General features: G+C 48.1%; 1 protein-coding gene and 1 long non-coding RNA gene across 3 annotated transcripts in view; one reads left to right on the top strand and one right to left on the bottom strand.

Moving 5' to 3' along the window:
• The first annotated feature begins 4,589 nt into the window (after positions 1-4,589).
• On the top strand, positions 4,590-5,900 carry LOC122734464. Its single transcript, XR_006354066.1, has 2 exons — positions 4,590-5,433; positions 5,690-5,900. It is a non-coding gene; the product is annotated as an uncharacterized LOC122734464 (long non-coding RNA).
• Positions 5,901-6,439: 539 nt separating this feature from the next.
• The window catches only part of PIAS4 (protein inhibitor of activated STAT 4), a 53,252-nt gene continuing 47,241 nt past the window's right edge, over positions 6,440-12,450 (bottom strand). Inside the window, exons 10-11 of one of the 2 annotated variants that reach the window (XM_043975301.1) lie at positions 8,352-8,482; positions 6,440-7,260 (exon numbers count right to left, since the gene is read on the bottom strand). In XM_043975301.1, the coding sequence (XP_043831236.1) occupies positions 7,046-7,260; positions 8,352-8,482 (346 nt within the window). In that variant the 3' untranslated portion in view covers positions 6,440-7,045. The remainder of the gene's footprint in view (positions 7,261-8,351; positions 8,483-12,450) is intronic. The other variant, XM_043975300.1, reaches the window with a different exon arrangement.

Raw genomic sequence — 12,450 nt, 5'->3', positions numbered from 1 at the left:
GGAGTCTTGTGGACCAAAAAGCCTATTCAGATCCCTTAGGAGAGTGTTGGTAGTGTTGGGGGCAGGATATCTTGCCCAAACTTCCAAGGCCAACAGTAAGTCATTCTCCAGGGCCAGATAAGGGGGAAGGATGAGATGGATGGAAGGAGGGCAAGTCAGGTGTCTCACCACATTGAGTTACAGTATCACCTGCAGAATCAGTGTAGGGGCAGGAATTCCCCTTTTGAGTTCCAGAAGATAAAGGTGTTGGCAGAAGGAAAAGGACAGAGGTGATGCAACTGATTTCAACCCTAGAGGAGAATTAGAAGGGCCAGTGGCCCCAGGAGCTCAGGCAGGAAATGGGAAGCAGTGTCGATATTTATGCCATTTGAAGAAGGGTATTGACGTACTGGAGTGTATTTGTCGGAAGGAGATGAGGATGACAGTATAATGGAAAGAGGTCTGGGCTTGGCGTCATGAGACCTTGTTTCCAACATTTACTGGGTGACCCAGGCCAAATAACCCTTCAGTCCCTATCTACAAAGTGAGGATATAACATGGCTAGCTCTTCCTTCGAAGGTAGTCACAAGATTTGGATGAAAAAGGCCTTCAGGGGCAGCCAGGTGGCGCGGTGGATAGAGCACCGGCCCTGGAGTCAGGAGTACCTGGGTTCAAATCCGGCCTCAGACATTTAACACTTACTAGCTGTGTGACCCTGGGCAAGTCACTTAGCCCCAATTGCCTCACTTAAAAAATTAAAAAAAAAAAGGCCCTCAGAAACCATCTTGGCCCATCCAGGCCTGAACAAGAATCCCTTCTGGGGGCACCATCAACAAATGGTGACCCAGCCTCCTTGAGCATCTGCAGTGAGGACACATGGAGACCAAACCTGCCAGTTCTTACCTCTGGGTCCCTCTTCCATGTTGTGAGTTTTATCCACATGCCCCCAAACCCTCTTCTCTTAGCGAAGGATTCCTGGTTCTTTAAACTGTTCTGCATACAATCCAATTTACAGGGGGATGCACTAAAGTGTGTCTAGGGGCCCTTCTAAAGTCCTAGCACTTAGAATGAGGATAGGCCTTAGAGACTAGGCAGTTCAACCTCTCTCCAATGTAGAGGAAAGGAGCCCAGAGGCTGCCATGCATCCAAGGCTGTACAGCTAGCAAGCAGCTACCTGGTATTCCAGTAGTTTTTGATGCTTTGGGTCCTTGTGGTTCACACCAAGAAATGTGCTTTCTGGTGGGTCATGTAAAGTTCCTATCCCCAGCTAAGCCACAAACCAACCCAAGGATAAGAGCCCTTTGTTGCTGGAACCCTCTCTGTGTGTGCTTCAGGCCTGGGCCCACTGAACCACTTGGATACAGACTTGTTAGTAACAATCGTATGTGGAAGAAGGAACACTACATGGGGAGTGGCTTAAAACTGAACTGGACACCCTGTATTTGGAATCCTGAGACTTGGGTTCAAATCCTGTCTCTGCCATTGACTGTTGATGCCAGTTCGAAAAGTTGGGTCACCTTTGAGCCTCACCGGGCTGTTTGTAAAGTTTTTCAGCCCATTTTAAGTGCTAAAGAAATCTCAGCAATTTCTCTGGCCAAGCAGTGGCTGGTGGTTCATCTTTGAATTAAGCCAGGGACAAGTGAGAGAGGAGCTTGGCCTTTCATCTTCGTGTCTAGCCCAGTTTTTATCACTGACATCATACTTTAGGGAAGCCTAAGTATTGTTGTAGGGCAGCTAGATGGCACTGTGAATAGAGCACGGAGCCTGGAGGCAGGAAGACATCTTTCTGAGTTCAAATATGGCCTCAGACACTTATTAGCTGTGTGACCCTGGGCAAGTCACTTCACCTTCATCTGTACAATGAGCTCAAGAAGGAAATAAACCACTCTAGCACCTCTGCCACAAATGGTGTCGTGAAGAATCAGACTGAAAACAACTGAACCACAAAGGATTATTATTCAAAGCTGACAGAGGAGAAAACAGGCTCAGTTGGAAAGGGACATACCCAAGGTCACAAGCAAGACAAGTCAGTTCTTAGACCTAGGACTTCCTTTCAGGAAGGCCCTTGGAAGGATCTTTTCCAACCTCTGTTTCTCTGACCTGAGGTTCATCTTGGGATTAGAGTGAATCGACAAAGAGCACACAACTACTTCGGTAGAGCCAGTGCCCAAACTCCTAAGGGCCCCACCTGTGAAGATACTCCTGGGTCCTCCAGGGTGGTGAGGTGGATGGCACAAATGTGGTCTTTCCGCTGTTGCCTCCGCCAGCCTTGACCAAACCCTCCTTCAGGCTCGTGTGAGATGCTCTTCTCCTGGGGACGTGAAGGGTGGGGAGCGGGAGCCGGGGAGGCCCTGTTCTCACAACTGCCCTGCCAGGTAGGTCCTGCGGCTCATCAGTTAAGCCACAAGCATTTATTAAGCATTTACTATGTGCCCAGCACTGCATTAGATACTTGGAGATACAAAGAAAAAAAAAGTCCCTGCCCTCAAAGGAGCTTACATTGTATTAAGGAGACAAGTATTATCTCTATTTTGCAAATAGGGAAACTGAGGCCCAGAGATTAGAAGTGACATGAGTCACATGATTACTAAGAGCTTAGAAGCAGGACTTGAATACTGATCATCACCCAGACATCAGTTCTTTCCACTCTGCCACACTGGACCTGTAGGGAGGCCCAGGCTGCTCTTGAACCCTAGGTCTTTTCATCCCAAGATGAGCGAGTCAGGACAGGGCCAGAAGCAGGGGTGGGGGGTGAAGTTACAGGATATGCTTAAGCAGCCCCATATGGTGCTACCTCCTCTGTTGGCCAGTGGATGGGCTTTGGCGCTAGATTAAAGCCCACCAGAGAAATGCTTTCGTCCCTCCTAAGGCCGTTGTCTTCCCAAAGCTGAGTCGAGGTGCTGGTGATGGACACAGCTCGCCTGCTTTTCGAGGAAAGGTGGTTGTCCTCCATCTGTTGGTCTGGCTAGGCGTGCGGGTCTGGGGAAGCCATGGCGGCAGCAGAGATTGTGCAGGATGGTCCAGGTCTGGCCGGAGGTGCCCCAACACCAACCCAAGGGCCTTCTGTCTCCAACATGAAGAGAGGCCTGTGACGGCTCCCCCTCGTCAGAGTGGGTTGTCAATGGGGAAGGAAACTCCAGTTGCCTCCTGACCCCTCTGAGCTGACAACGACAGCAGATGCCCAGAGCTAGTTCTACCAGGGTAGAGGAAGGTGGAGCCTCTTATGGAGACAGGGATGGGGGGGGGGGGGGAGTCTCGGTGACTGTGCACAATTACAGGGCCTGCTAATTGTATTCTGAAAAACCAGCTGTCTTTGCCAAGTAGTATCCATCGGCTGGAGCTCTGACCCTTAGGCCTAATATATAAAATGGTTAAATCCTCTCAAGGTTCAGGAATTCAATCAAGGAGCTAGCTTGCATCTGGAGAGAGAATGGGAAGGACAGAGCTGGGGGCAAAAGGAGCGAACTGCAGCCTGCTCTCTGAAGGATCTGGTTTTTCCAGACCTCCCGAGTCTGGTAACATTTTCCTCTAGTCTAGCCCCAAAGAGCTGACCCACAAAAGGTTAACGATAGAAAGGGCCTTAAAACAGAAAACATCAGAACTAAAAGTACATCTAGTTCAACCAGGAAATACAGGCCTATCTGGAAACCAGGAATTACACTTGTCCAAGAACACAAAGCTAGTTAGGGCTGGAACCCATGTCTCCAGAACCCAGGGGTAGGAAAACCCTCAAGCCTGGTGCCAAGCATAAGTGGGGAGGCTGTGCTAAGACCCAGAGGGCCTTGGGGCAAGGCTGCTACCTTAAAGCCATAGCATTATCCTACCTGAGAAAAAGGTCGGGAAGCAGAAGCCTGGAGCACCAGAAGCTGGTCTTTGATACCTCCGGTGGCCCATAAGAGAGAGAGAGAGTGTGAGTGTGTGTGACACCTCTGTAGGCCCTGGAGACCCAAGCCTGCTTTGCTCCACCACCCTCCCATCCTCCCAGCTTCCAGTTAGTTGCAGCCACTGGACCTGGACTGCAGGCACAGTGGCCCAGCCCTTTCTGGGCAAGGTCCAGCAGTCCCCTCCCTGCCCTGCTGTGGAAGAAGACACACCCCGCACCTCTGAGCCGGAAACAGTGGGCACAGGCCTCGAAATGTAAATCTTTTTATTTAACAAAACACTATACTTTTGAATTCTGAAGAATGTGTACGGAAGGGAAAGAAAAATATTTGGGTTTTTTTTTCCTTTTTTTTCTCTTTACAAAAACAAAACAAGGATATAAGAAAACATATGTACAGAACAGCTGGCCAAAGAAATCAACCCAAAGCAGGAACTGAATCATGGTGTTTCTAAGTGGCTTGGCCTAGACCTTTTTTATTTTCATTTTTAAAAAACAATTAAATTAGGATACAAATATTAGAAAAAATTGGACATGAGCTGCCAGTGCTCCCAAGGAGTCAAGCTGAGCAACCTATTTTATACAGTCAAACTTAACTGGAGCTCTACCACATTTCCCACTGTTACCTGAAATGATATTGCTTCCTTGCTAGGAGAGTTGTTTATATAAAGGAAAACTGTACTGGGTTTGGAAAAAGGCGGGGAGGAGTGGAGGGAAAGGGAAGGAAGAAAACCGTTCAAATCGGTGGAAATCAGGTCCAAGGTCTCCCTTCCCACCTTGGGGGAGCCCTGGCCATTTCAGTGCCACTCCAAAGGTCCCCAGAGTGCCCTTTGTGACAGTTCGGCAGCTGGGTGGGGATCTCTGCCCAGCTTTGGGGGTGGGAAATCCCGACAGGAACCAGCACATCCCCTTCAGCCTCCCCATCTGCATTTCCGGGGTGAGTCATCAGAGGATTGGGAGGAAAGGCCCCTCCTATTGGCAGCACCCAGCCTGGGGGTGGGGGAGGATCCCTGCCAGCCCTATTCCCCTCACCCCCAATCACATGGGATTAGATCAGACCAGAGGGTGGCTCTGGGTCTCCTGACAGGCCTTCACCAGGAACCACACAGTCTTGGTCTCCCATCTGGCTCCTCCCCAGCCCCATCACATCCATTCTGATGAGGATTCCAGTAGGAGAAAAGGGAAGAGGGGAGGTAGATGGATGGCTTTAGGTTGCTGGAATTATTTTAGATGCGTCACTTCCCTTCCTCCACTTCTCCCCACCCCCCAACCTTCCTAAGAGGCAGCTCAAAGTGCTACTTAAGCACTGGGCTTTTTGAGGAGTAGGGGGTGGCACCTGGAGACCTGCTCTTCACCTCCCAGTGGGAAAGAGGGGAGGAGAGAGGAGGAAGACATGAAAGGAAGATCCTAGACCAGTGTCTGACTTGGTTACTCCAGCTCAGGAAACATGCCAGGGGTTGGAGAGCAGAACGCCTGCCTCAGAACAGAGGAGTTCAGCTGCTGGGCAGAGCAAGGCAGCCTGGGACAAGAACCTTCCACACCTGATTGCGTTTGGTTTCCAGGCAACCTGAGTGGTAAGAAGCAGGAAAGAATTGGGCAGCCCCAGATCTCCCTCCTCTCTGACCCCCCAACCCCCAGGGGACAGGCTCTGGAAAACAAAGTCAGCCAGATTTCAGCAAGAAGAGTTTCCAACAATATTCCTACTGTGAGGGAAACCTGTAACTGCTTGTAGACTCAACCCCCCACTTCCCACCCCCCACCCCCCCAAACACCAAAAAACTAAACAAAAACCTCTTTTGCCCTCCTTTCTCCTCCCTTTACCCTCAACAGTAAGTCACTGGCTTCTGTTTTGGGACAGAGCACTGAGCAGGAGAGAGAAAGAGAGAGAGAGAAAGAGAGATGCACAGAGAAGTCCAGGAACTTGTGGCTACTTCCCTCCCCGACATCCCCACCCTCCATCCTGTCACCACCACGGGGACAGAGCTGGTGATGGGTGTCTGCACTGTTTCGTACTGAAATAAACCTGAATTGGAGTTACCGAGGTAGCTGGCTAGAAACTGAGAATTTCCACACCTGGCATTCTTGAAGGGCCTCATTTCCCCACCTTGCCCCCCCCCCTAGCTGACCCCTCCCCCTCTGCTCTCCTCCATCCCAGTGGGGGGGGGCCATCTTGGGGCCTCCCACTGGCCATGGAAGCTTCCTTCCAAAGGGAAACTTGTCTACGTGCTTGTGTCTTCAAAATGCCAAGTTATTGCACTTTCAGAAATACAACAGCTCTGTGGCTTAAACCCTTCCCCCCCCCCACAACCTCCCTCCCCGACCCCTCACCATGGCTTCTTCTCAACTAAAATGATTCACTACCAAGACATTCTACATCATCTTCAGATTTGATTAAAAGGGTTCAAAAATGGGTGTTGGTTTCCATGAGGTGCAGAGCCGTGGGTGTTCCCCAGGAGGAACAGCTTGTCTCAGGAATTTTCTATCTTCCCTGCCCCCATCCCCGTTTCATTCCCCCCCAAGCCCTCCCCAAACTCCCCACAAAGTGCCCCTCCCCAAACCTTGCTAGGTTCCATCAGCCGCCACAGTCCCATCCCCGCCCCCATCCCTCCCCAATCATCCAAAGACCCAGCAAGGCATGTAGACAGTCAGGAATGGTTATTTAACAACAGAGAAATGCATGGAACTTTGGAGATGGCCTGGAATGGAGACATGGTCAATTGGGATTTGGTGGGGGAAGGGGGGGTGGGGGGTGGAGGCAGGAAGGTCAAGGCTGGCCAGGGCTGGGAGTCTCTTCCTGGGCAACTGCCTCCCATGCTGACTGCAAGGTGGACTCCATGAAACCCAATAAACCAGCCTGGGTGCCCCACTCCTTCCTCCAGGCTCAAATTTGTCTTTTTTTTTTTCCAACTGGGAAGCAGCTCAATTTTGTTGCTGTATGTGTGTGTGTGTTTCTGTGTGTGTGTGTGTGTGTGTGTGTGTGTGTGGTGTGTTTTGTTTGCTTGTTTTTAATTGTTAACTTTGTAAAGTCCAAAGAAACTAAAGAGGAAGAATGGGGTAAGGGGGTGGGGAAAAATCCCTCCTCCCTCCACACCCTTCACCCCCAACCAACCTGCCTCCCTCCCAGTTTTGTAAGCACCAGAGTATTCAAGTCTGTCCCCAGAGGACAATGCTCGCTCCAGGTCCCAGTCAGCAGGCGGAGACTAGACCTTTTTCATACGTGCAGCGGCGTTTGGGTTGGGGGCCATCTTCTTCATCTTCATCTTCTTCTTCCTCCTCCTCCTCTTCCTCCTCCTCTTCTGAGGATGAGCTGTCCAGTGTGAGGTCCACCACGTCAGCACTTGGCTTTCCGTTTTCACTGTTCCCATTGGGGGTGGGTAACAGCCCATTCACATCAGAGGATCCTGGAAAGATATATAGCCCGGGTATTTTAAATGTCAAAGACAGCCCAGAGGCCTGCACCAAGAAGTTGACTCCCTGGATTTTTTCTCTGCTTCCCCTACCAAGCTAGCCTACAAATGCCTTCTAACCCCCATTAAGACACAGCTCATGATTACTGTAAAATTTCAATTAAGCAGAATCTTCCATGAAATGAGATCCCCCTGGTAATAAAAGTTTGGGGAGAAAAAAAAAGAAAGACAGTGTGCTAATAGGAAGGATTTATTAATATTTTAAAAAGTCCTGGTGTGTCCCCCAAACCTGAGTCAAAGATTAGAGCCAAAAGGGGCCTTCAGAATGACTGACTCAAATCCATCCATTTTACAGATGAGCACACTGAGACACCTTCTCAGGCTCGAATCGTGATTGCAGATGTTCAGAATCACAATCCCTTAAAGGGAATGATCAAGGACATTCTCTGGAAACCTAACCCTACAGTTTAAGCAGAGTTTTCATATAAAACATTGGAACAAAAGTTTTCTAATTATTTCTCAGTTAACTCAAATCTGCCTTTTCTGGAGGGAACCGTTCCAGTTACTGAAGAAATCAGTAACTATATGGATGTGAATAGATGGCAGGACAAATCACACCTCCCAAAATATGCGGCCAAGGTCTGAGCGAGCTAGGTTAAAATTCTCTCCACCCTCCTTTCTCCCTCACCCACAGTAAGTGTCCTAGCTCCGTCTCTTCCTAACCTCTCTGTCACTTCGAGGTGAACTCTAAGGCTTCCTCAGGTCATTCAATCTACTGCTGGAGAAGTGAACTCATTGGGGCTGCCCCTCTACAACTGGGCCTCTGCTTTGAAGAGAGCAGGCAGTTTCTGAGAAGGGGCAGAAAGGGGGGCTCGCCTGGGGAGGCATAAAGGCCTTGGTTGCTGCTCCCTGGGGAGAGAGCTTATATTACAGGTGCCCTAGAAACGCACTGTGTGAATGGACAAACTGTTTCTCTTCCATGACAAACGGTCACAGAGTCTTTCTGGTTCCTTCCTGTCAAGTGACTCCCAGACTCTTTCCCCTCCTTCTAACTCCTCCCAGACCCTGCTACCCACTTCACCCACCAAGGACAAGGATTGGGCACTGGGGGCTGCAGCTCCTCTCCTTCTCAGCTCGGATAGGACACCAAGAACCATCCACCAGATACTCGATCTCATCTGCATCCTCGCATTCACTTAGGATCTTGGACAGGAGGCTGGGGATCAGAAAAGGAGGGGAGGGGAGTGAGACCCACGCAAAGGCATAAGGCAGGAGTCCATCTGCATTGATGCCTAAACATGGGATCTTAAGCACTGGAGTTCCTGGATAGAGAGGACTGTTTGTCTAGCTACTGGCCCTTTTGAAAAGTGTTTTCACATCCCTATTTCGAATGTTGTCAAGTAGCAGAAAAAGTCCTAGATTTGGAAACAGGCAGCCTGGTCTCCCACCCTGGTTCTGGCACTTCATGAAGCTGGGTGACTGTAGGAAAGTCACTTCCCCTCTCTCCGGTCCTTCCTCATCTGGTAAAACTGTGACCTCATCTATGCTCTCTACCTCTTGGGGTTGCTGTGAGGACCCAATAAGCCAACATGAGGCTTGGATGAGAAAACAGGAGGCATTTTAGAAACTATAAGGCACACAAGTTACCTTGGGCAAGTCCCAGTGCCCAAGGCAACAATTTAGAAAGCACTAGTTGATCTGTCTTTTCCTCACCAGGAGTTCCCCAATATCAATGAAGCCAAAGGTTTGGATCCTCAAACAGCACTATATAAAACATCACCCGACAGAATTACTTGTAATCTGGGAGGTGATAAAAACCAGCATTTACATAGCACGTTATAATTATTATCCCATTTTATCCTCACAACAACCCTAGGAGGTAGGTGCTATTACTTAACCTCATTTTACAGATGAACAAAATGAAGGAAGACCCATGTTGATGTTAAGCGGCTTGCCCCTGATGAAACAGCTATTAAATGTCTGAGGCTGGATTTGAACTCAGGTCTTCCTGCTGTCCAGGTAGGACAGGATAGAGCTCTGAGGCTTACCTACAGACAGGTTCTCTCTCCTACATACATGAAAGCTTCCATGGCCTGTGACTGCTTTTTCTGATCGAGCTGGGCTTCCTAAGCCAATCCCTAGCATCAGCTTGCCTGGGATGAGATGGGAAACCAACCTCTAAACCAGATCTCCAGTCTCAGAGTGTCTGGAGGCAGACGTTACACACAGAGATCAGGAGGGACAATGTGGGTATGTCAAGTCCAAGGGCAGCCTCTCTAGATGACTATCACAAACCAGCCCCTTTCCTCTTCCTGCCATGGCCTAAAAACCATTGCATTTAAGGTTCTGCAGCTCAACAGAGGCTCAGGTGCACAGCTTTGCATGGAACCTCTCTCTTCCCTCACTGCCCCCATTTCTTCCTGACCCTGCCCTCTGGTATTGTTTAGCTCTCAGGCCTTCCTTAAATAAAGTTCCATTTCCTTACACATAACTGGCTTAATTATTTTGTGAAATCCCCTTTAAATCCTATAACTGTTGGAGACAGCTAGGTGGTACAGTGGATAAAGCACCAGCCCTGGATTCAGGAGGACCTGAGTTCAAATCTGGTCTCAGACACTTGACACTTACTAGCTGTGTGACCTTGGGCAAGTCACTTAACCCTCATTGCCCCACCAAAAAAAAAAAAAAATCCTCTAACTGTTAAGGACTAAAACAAGAGGCAATATCACCTGGAGCTGGTCCTTGGAAGATAATTTCAAGTTAGAGAAGCTCAGCACAGAAGAGGGCTGGCCTTAAAATTGGTGCTGGTATTGTCAAATTTCAGTCTTCTATTTAATCTTTGTGACCTTGGACAATTATTTTCTATTCTATGCTCCAACTTCCTCAACCCATAAAACGAGAACATTACCTATCTCACAGGACTACTGTGAGCAAAGCATCATAGAAAAATCTATTCTTTCAAAATAGATTCTGGAGAAGTTAGTTACCGAGACGGATATGGAATGTGACTCTGAGAATCTGTTTGGTTCTCATTTTTGGTGCTGTCTGTGCATCAAGTTATTTTAGACATTATAATTAAATCAACATGGAGATTACTTTTAGGAAATTACCTTGAAAGTATCACAATCTAATGTTAATTCAAACTCTTAATACTAAAGCATGCTCCAAAGACCACAAGTGAAGTGGGTTTTAGGAGGCTGTTCCAAATGCTTCCTCACCTCTGTCTTCTGTAATTACATCTCCTAAGGGGAGCACCTCCTGCCCCTTCGAGTGAATGCTCTGTCTCTCCTCAAATCATCTTGTGTGTCTCCAGGGCAGGATCTGTTTTCAAATTTGGCTTTCTTTATCCCTTGTACCTCATAGGTTAGGTTATTTATGAGCCTTTAGCCAAAAGCAATAACCAGTTTACACTCCAGATGATAAATGATTTGTACAAAGTTACAAAGGAGCTGGGTGGGATTTTTGGTTCCCTGCTTTCTTTCACCAGATCACAGCCAGGGCCTTCCCCATTAACCAAAAGTGCCACTGCCCTTCTATGGCTACGAATGAGTTTTCCCATGTCATCAGCAATAGCTTTTGGTAACTACCAACCTGAACCAGCTCTAACCATCTGGAGAGAGTCTACCTCTGCAGAGGGCAGTTCTACCTGCCAACGATCAGGTTACTCTGGGAACAGCTAAGCAAGCTTACCATCTGTCGGCCAAGCCAGGAAGGGGATGGCCAAGGCACAGTTCTCCTGTTGACTCTACCTTGGCAACAACATCTCTTGTATCACCTCTTTCTGCTACCATTTGGGTTCAGGCTCTTATCAGCTCTTGCCTGGGCTCATATGCGTCCATGCTTCTGGTTTCCTTGTCTGCAGTCTCCCCTTTTCAACCTATTCTCCACAACCTGCCAAGATATTCTTCCAAATATACAATCCACATTACTTCCTAGGTCAAAAGGCTCCCCACTACTTAGAGGGTAAAATACAAACTCCAGGGCCTTCCATCATCTGGCTCAAATCTAATTTTTAGTCTTATTCTCAATGTTCTAGGCAAACAGACCACTGGCTGCCCTCGCATCAGCTTAGGAAGCCTGTCCTTCCACGCTTAGAGACTGCCCTCTTTGCCCAGCATTTCTCCCCCCCAAATCTCTCTCTCTCTCTCCAGAGTTGCCCCCTCCAGGGTAACCAGCTTTCTCCGGTGTCCCAGCTCAAAGGGAACGTTCTCTTCCTATTCTTCACAGTGCTCTGATCAGATTCTGCCCCCCTTCTCTTTCACAATCTATTTTGTCTTGTGTTTATTTGTGAACACATCTTATTGTCATTAAAAGGCAGTTCCTTGAAGGCAGGAGCAGTTTCCCTTTTTGTCCTTTTGTATCCTTACAGCAACAGGATCCTGAGACTTAAAAAAAAATTTTTTTTTTTGCAGGGCAATGGGGGTTAAGTGACTTGACCAGGGTCACACAGCTACTAAGTGTCAAGTGTCTGAGGCCGGATTTGAACTCAGGTACTCCTGAGCTTTATCCACTGCACCACCTAGCTGCCCCTGATCCTGAGACTTTAAACAAACTATATGGAAAAAGAAGTGAAGGAGTCCTACACCAAATCCCTTTTATGAGACAAATATGGTGCTGATACCAAAACCAAGAAGAGCCAAAACAGAGAAAGAAAATTATAGACCAATCTCCCTAATGAATATTGATGCAAAAATTCTAAATAGAGTATTAGCAAAGAGATGACAGCAATTTATCACCAGGATAACACACTGAGACTTTAAATGATTCAACAAGTTTCTCCAACACTTTTGAGTACAAAGGCTTTGGGGTTGGGGAAGAGTATTCAATAAATCTTAAAGCAATGGAAAAGCAAATTAGCAGTCATATACCTTTCCTTGCAAAAGTTTCAAAAAGGACCTCTCCCTTTGTCTTTATATTGTTGAACAAGTCTGTGTTAACAAGTTACTTTCTCGATTTTAATTCTATCCCTCTTGCCTTCTCCCCACCCCTCTACTCCACAAGACTGTTGTAAGGAAAAGCACTTTGTACACCTTAAAGGACAATAGGAATGAAATTGATCTCCATCATCTCCTCTTGTGTCTCCTCTCAGGCCCCAGGAGCCCATGTGTACAAAGTGCTTTCTGCCCAGGCAGTGACACTCACTGGCCAGGCTTTCCAGATTCCTCGCCCCAGGGCTGCTACTCA

This window comes from Dromiciops gliroides, chromosome 1 (assembly GCF_019393635.1).
Source record: "Dromiciops gliroides isolate mDroGli1 chromosome 1, mDroGli1.pri, whole genome shotgun sequence".
NCBI lineage: Eukaryota > Metazoa > Chordata > Mammalia > Microbiotheria > Microbiotheriidae > Dromiciops > Dromiciops gliroides.
This window is presented reverse-complemented; position numbering and strand designations above follow the sequence as displayed.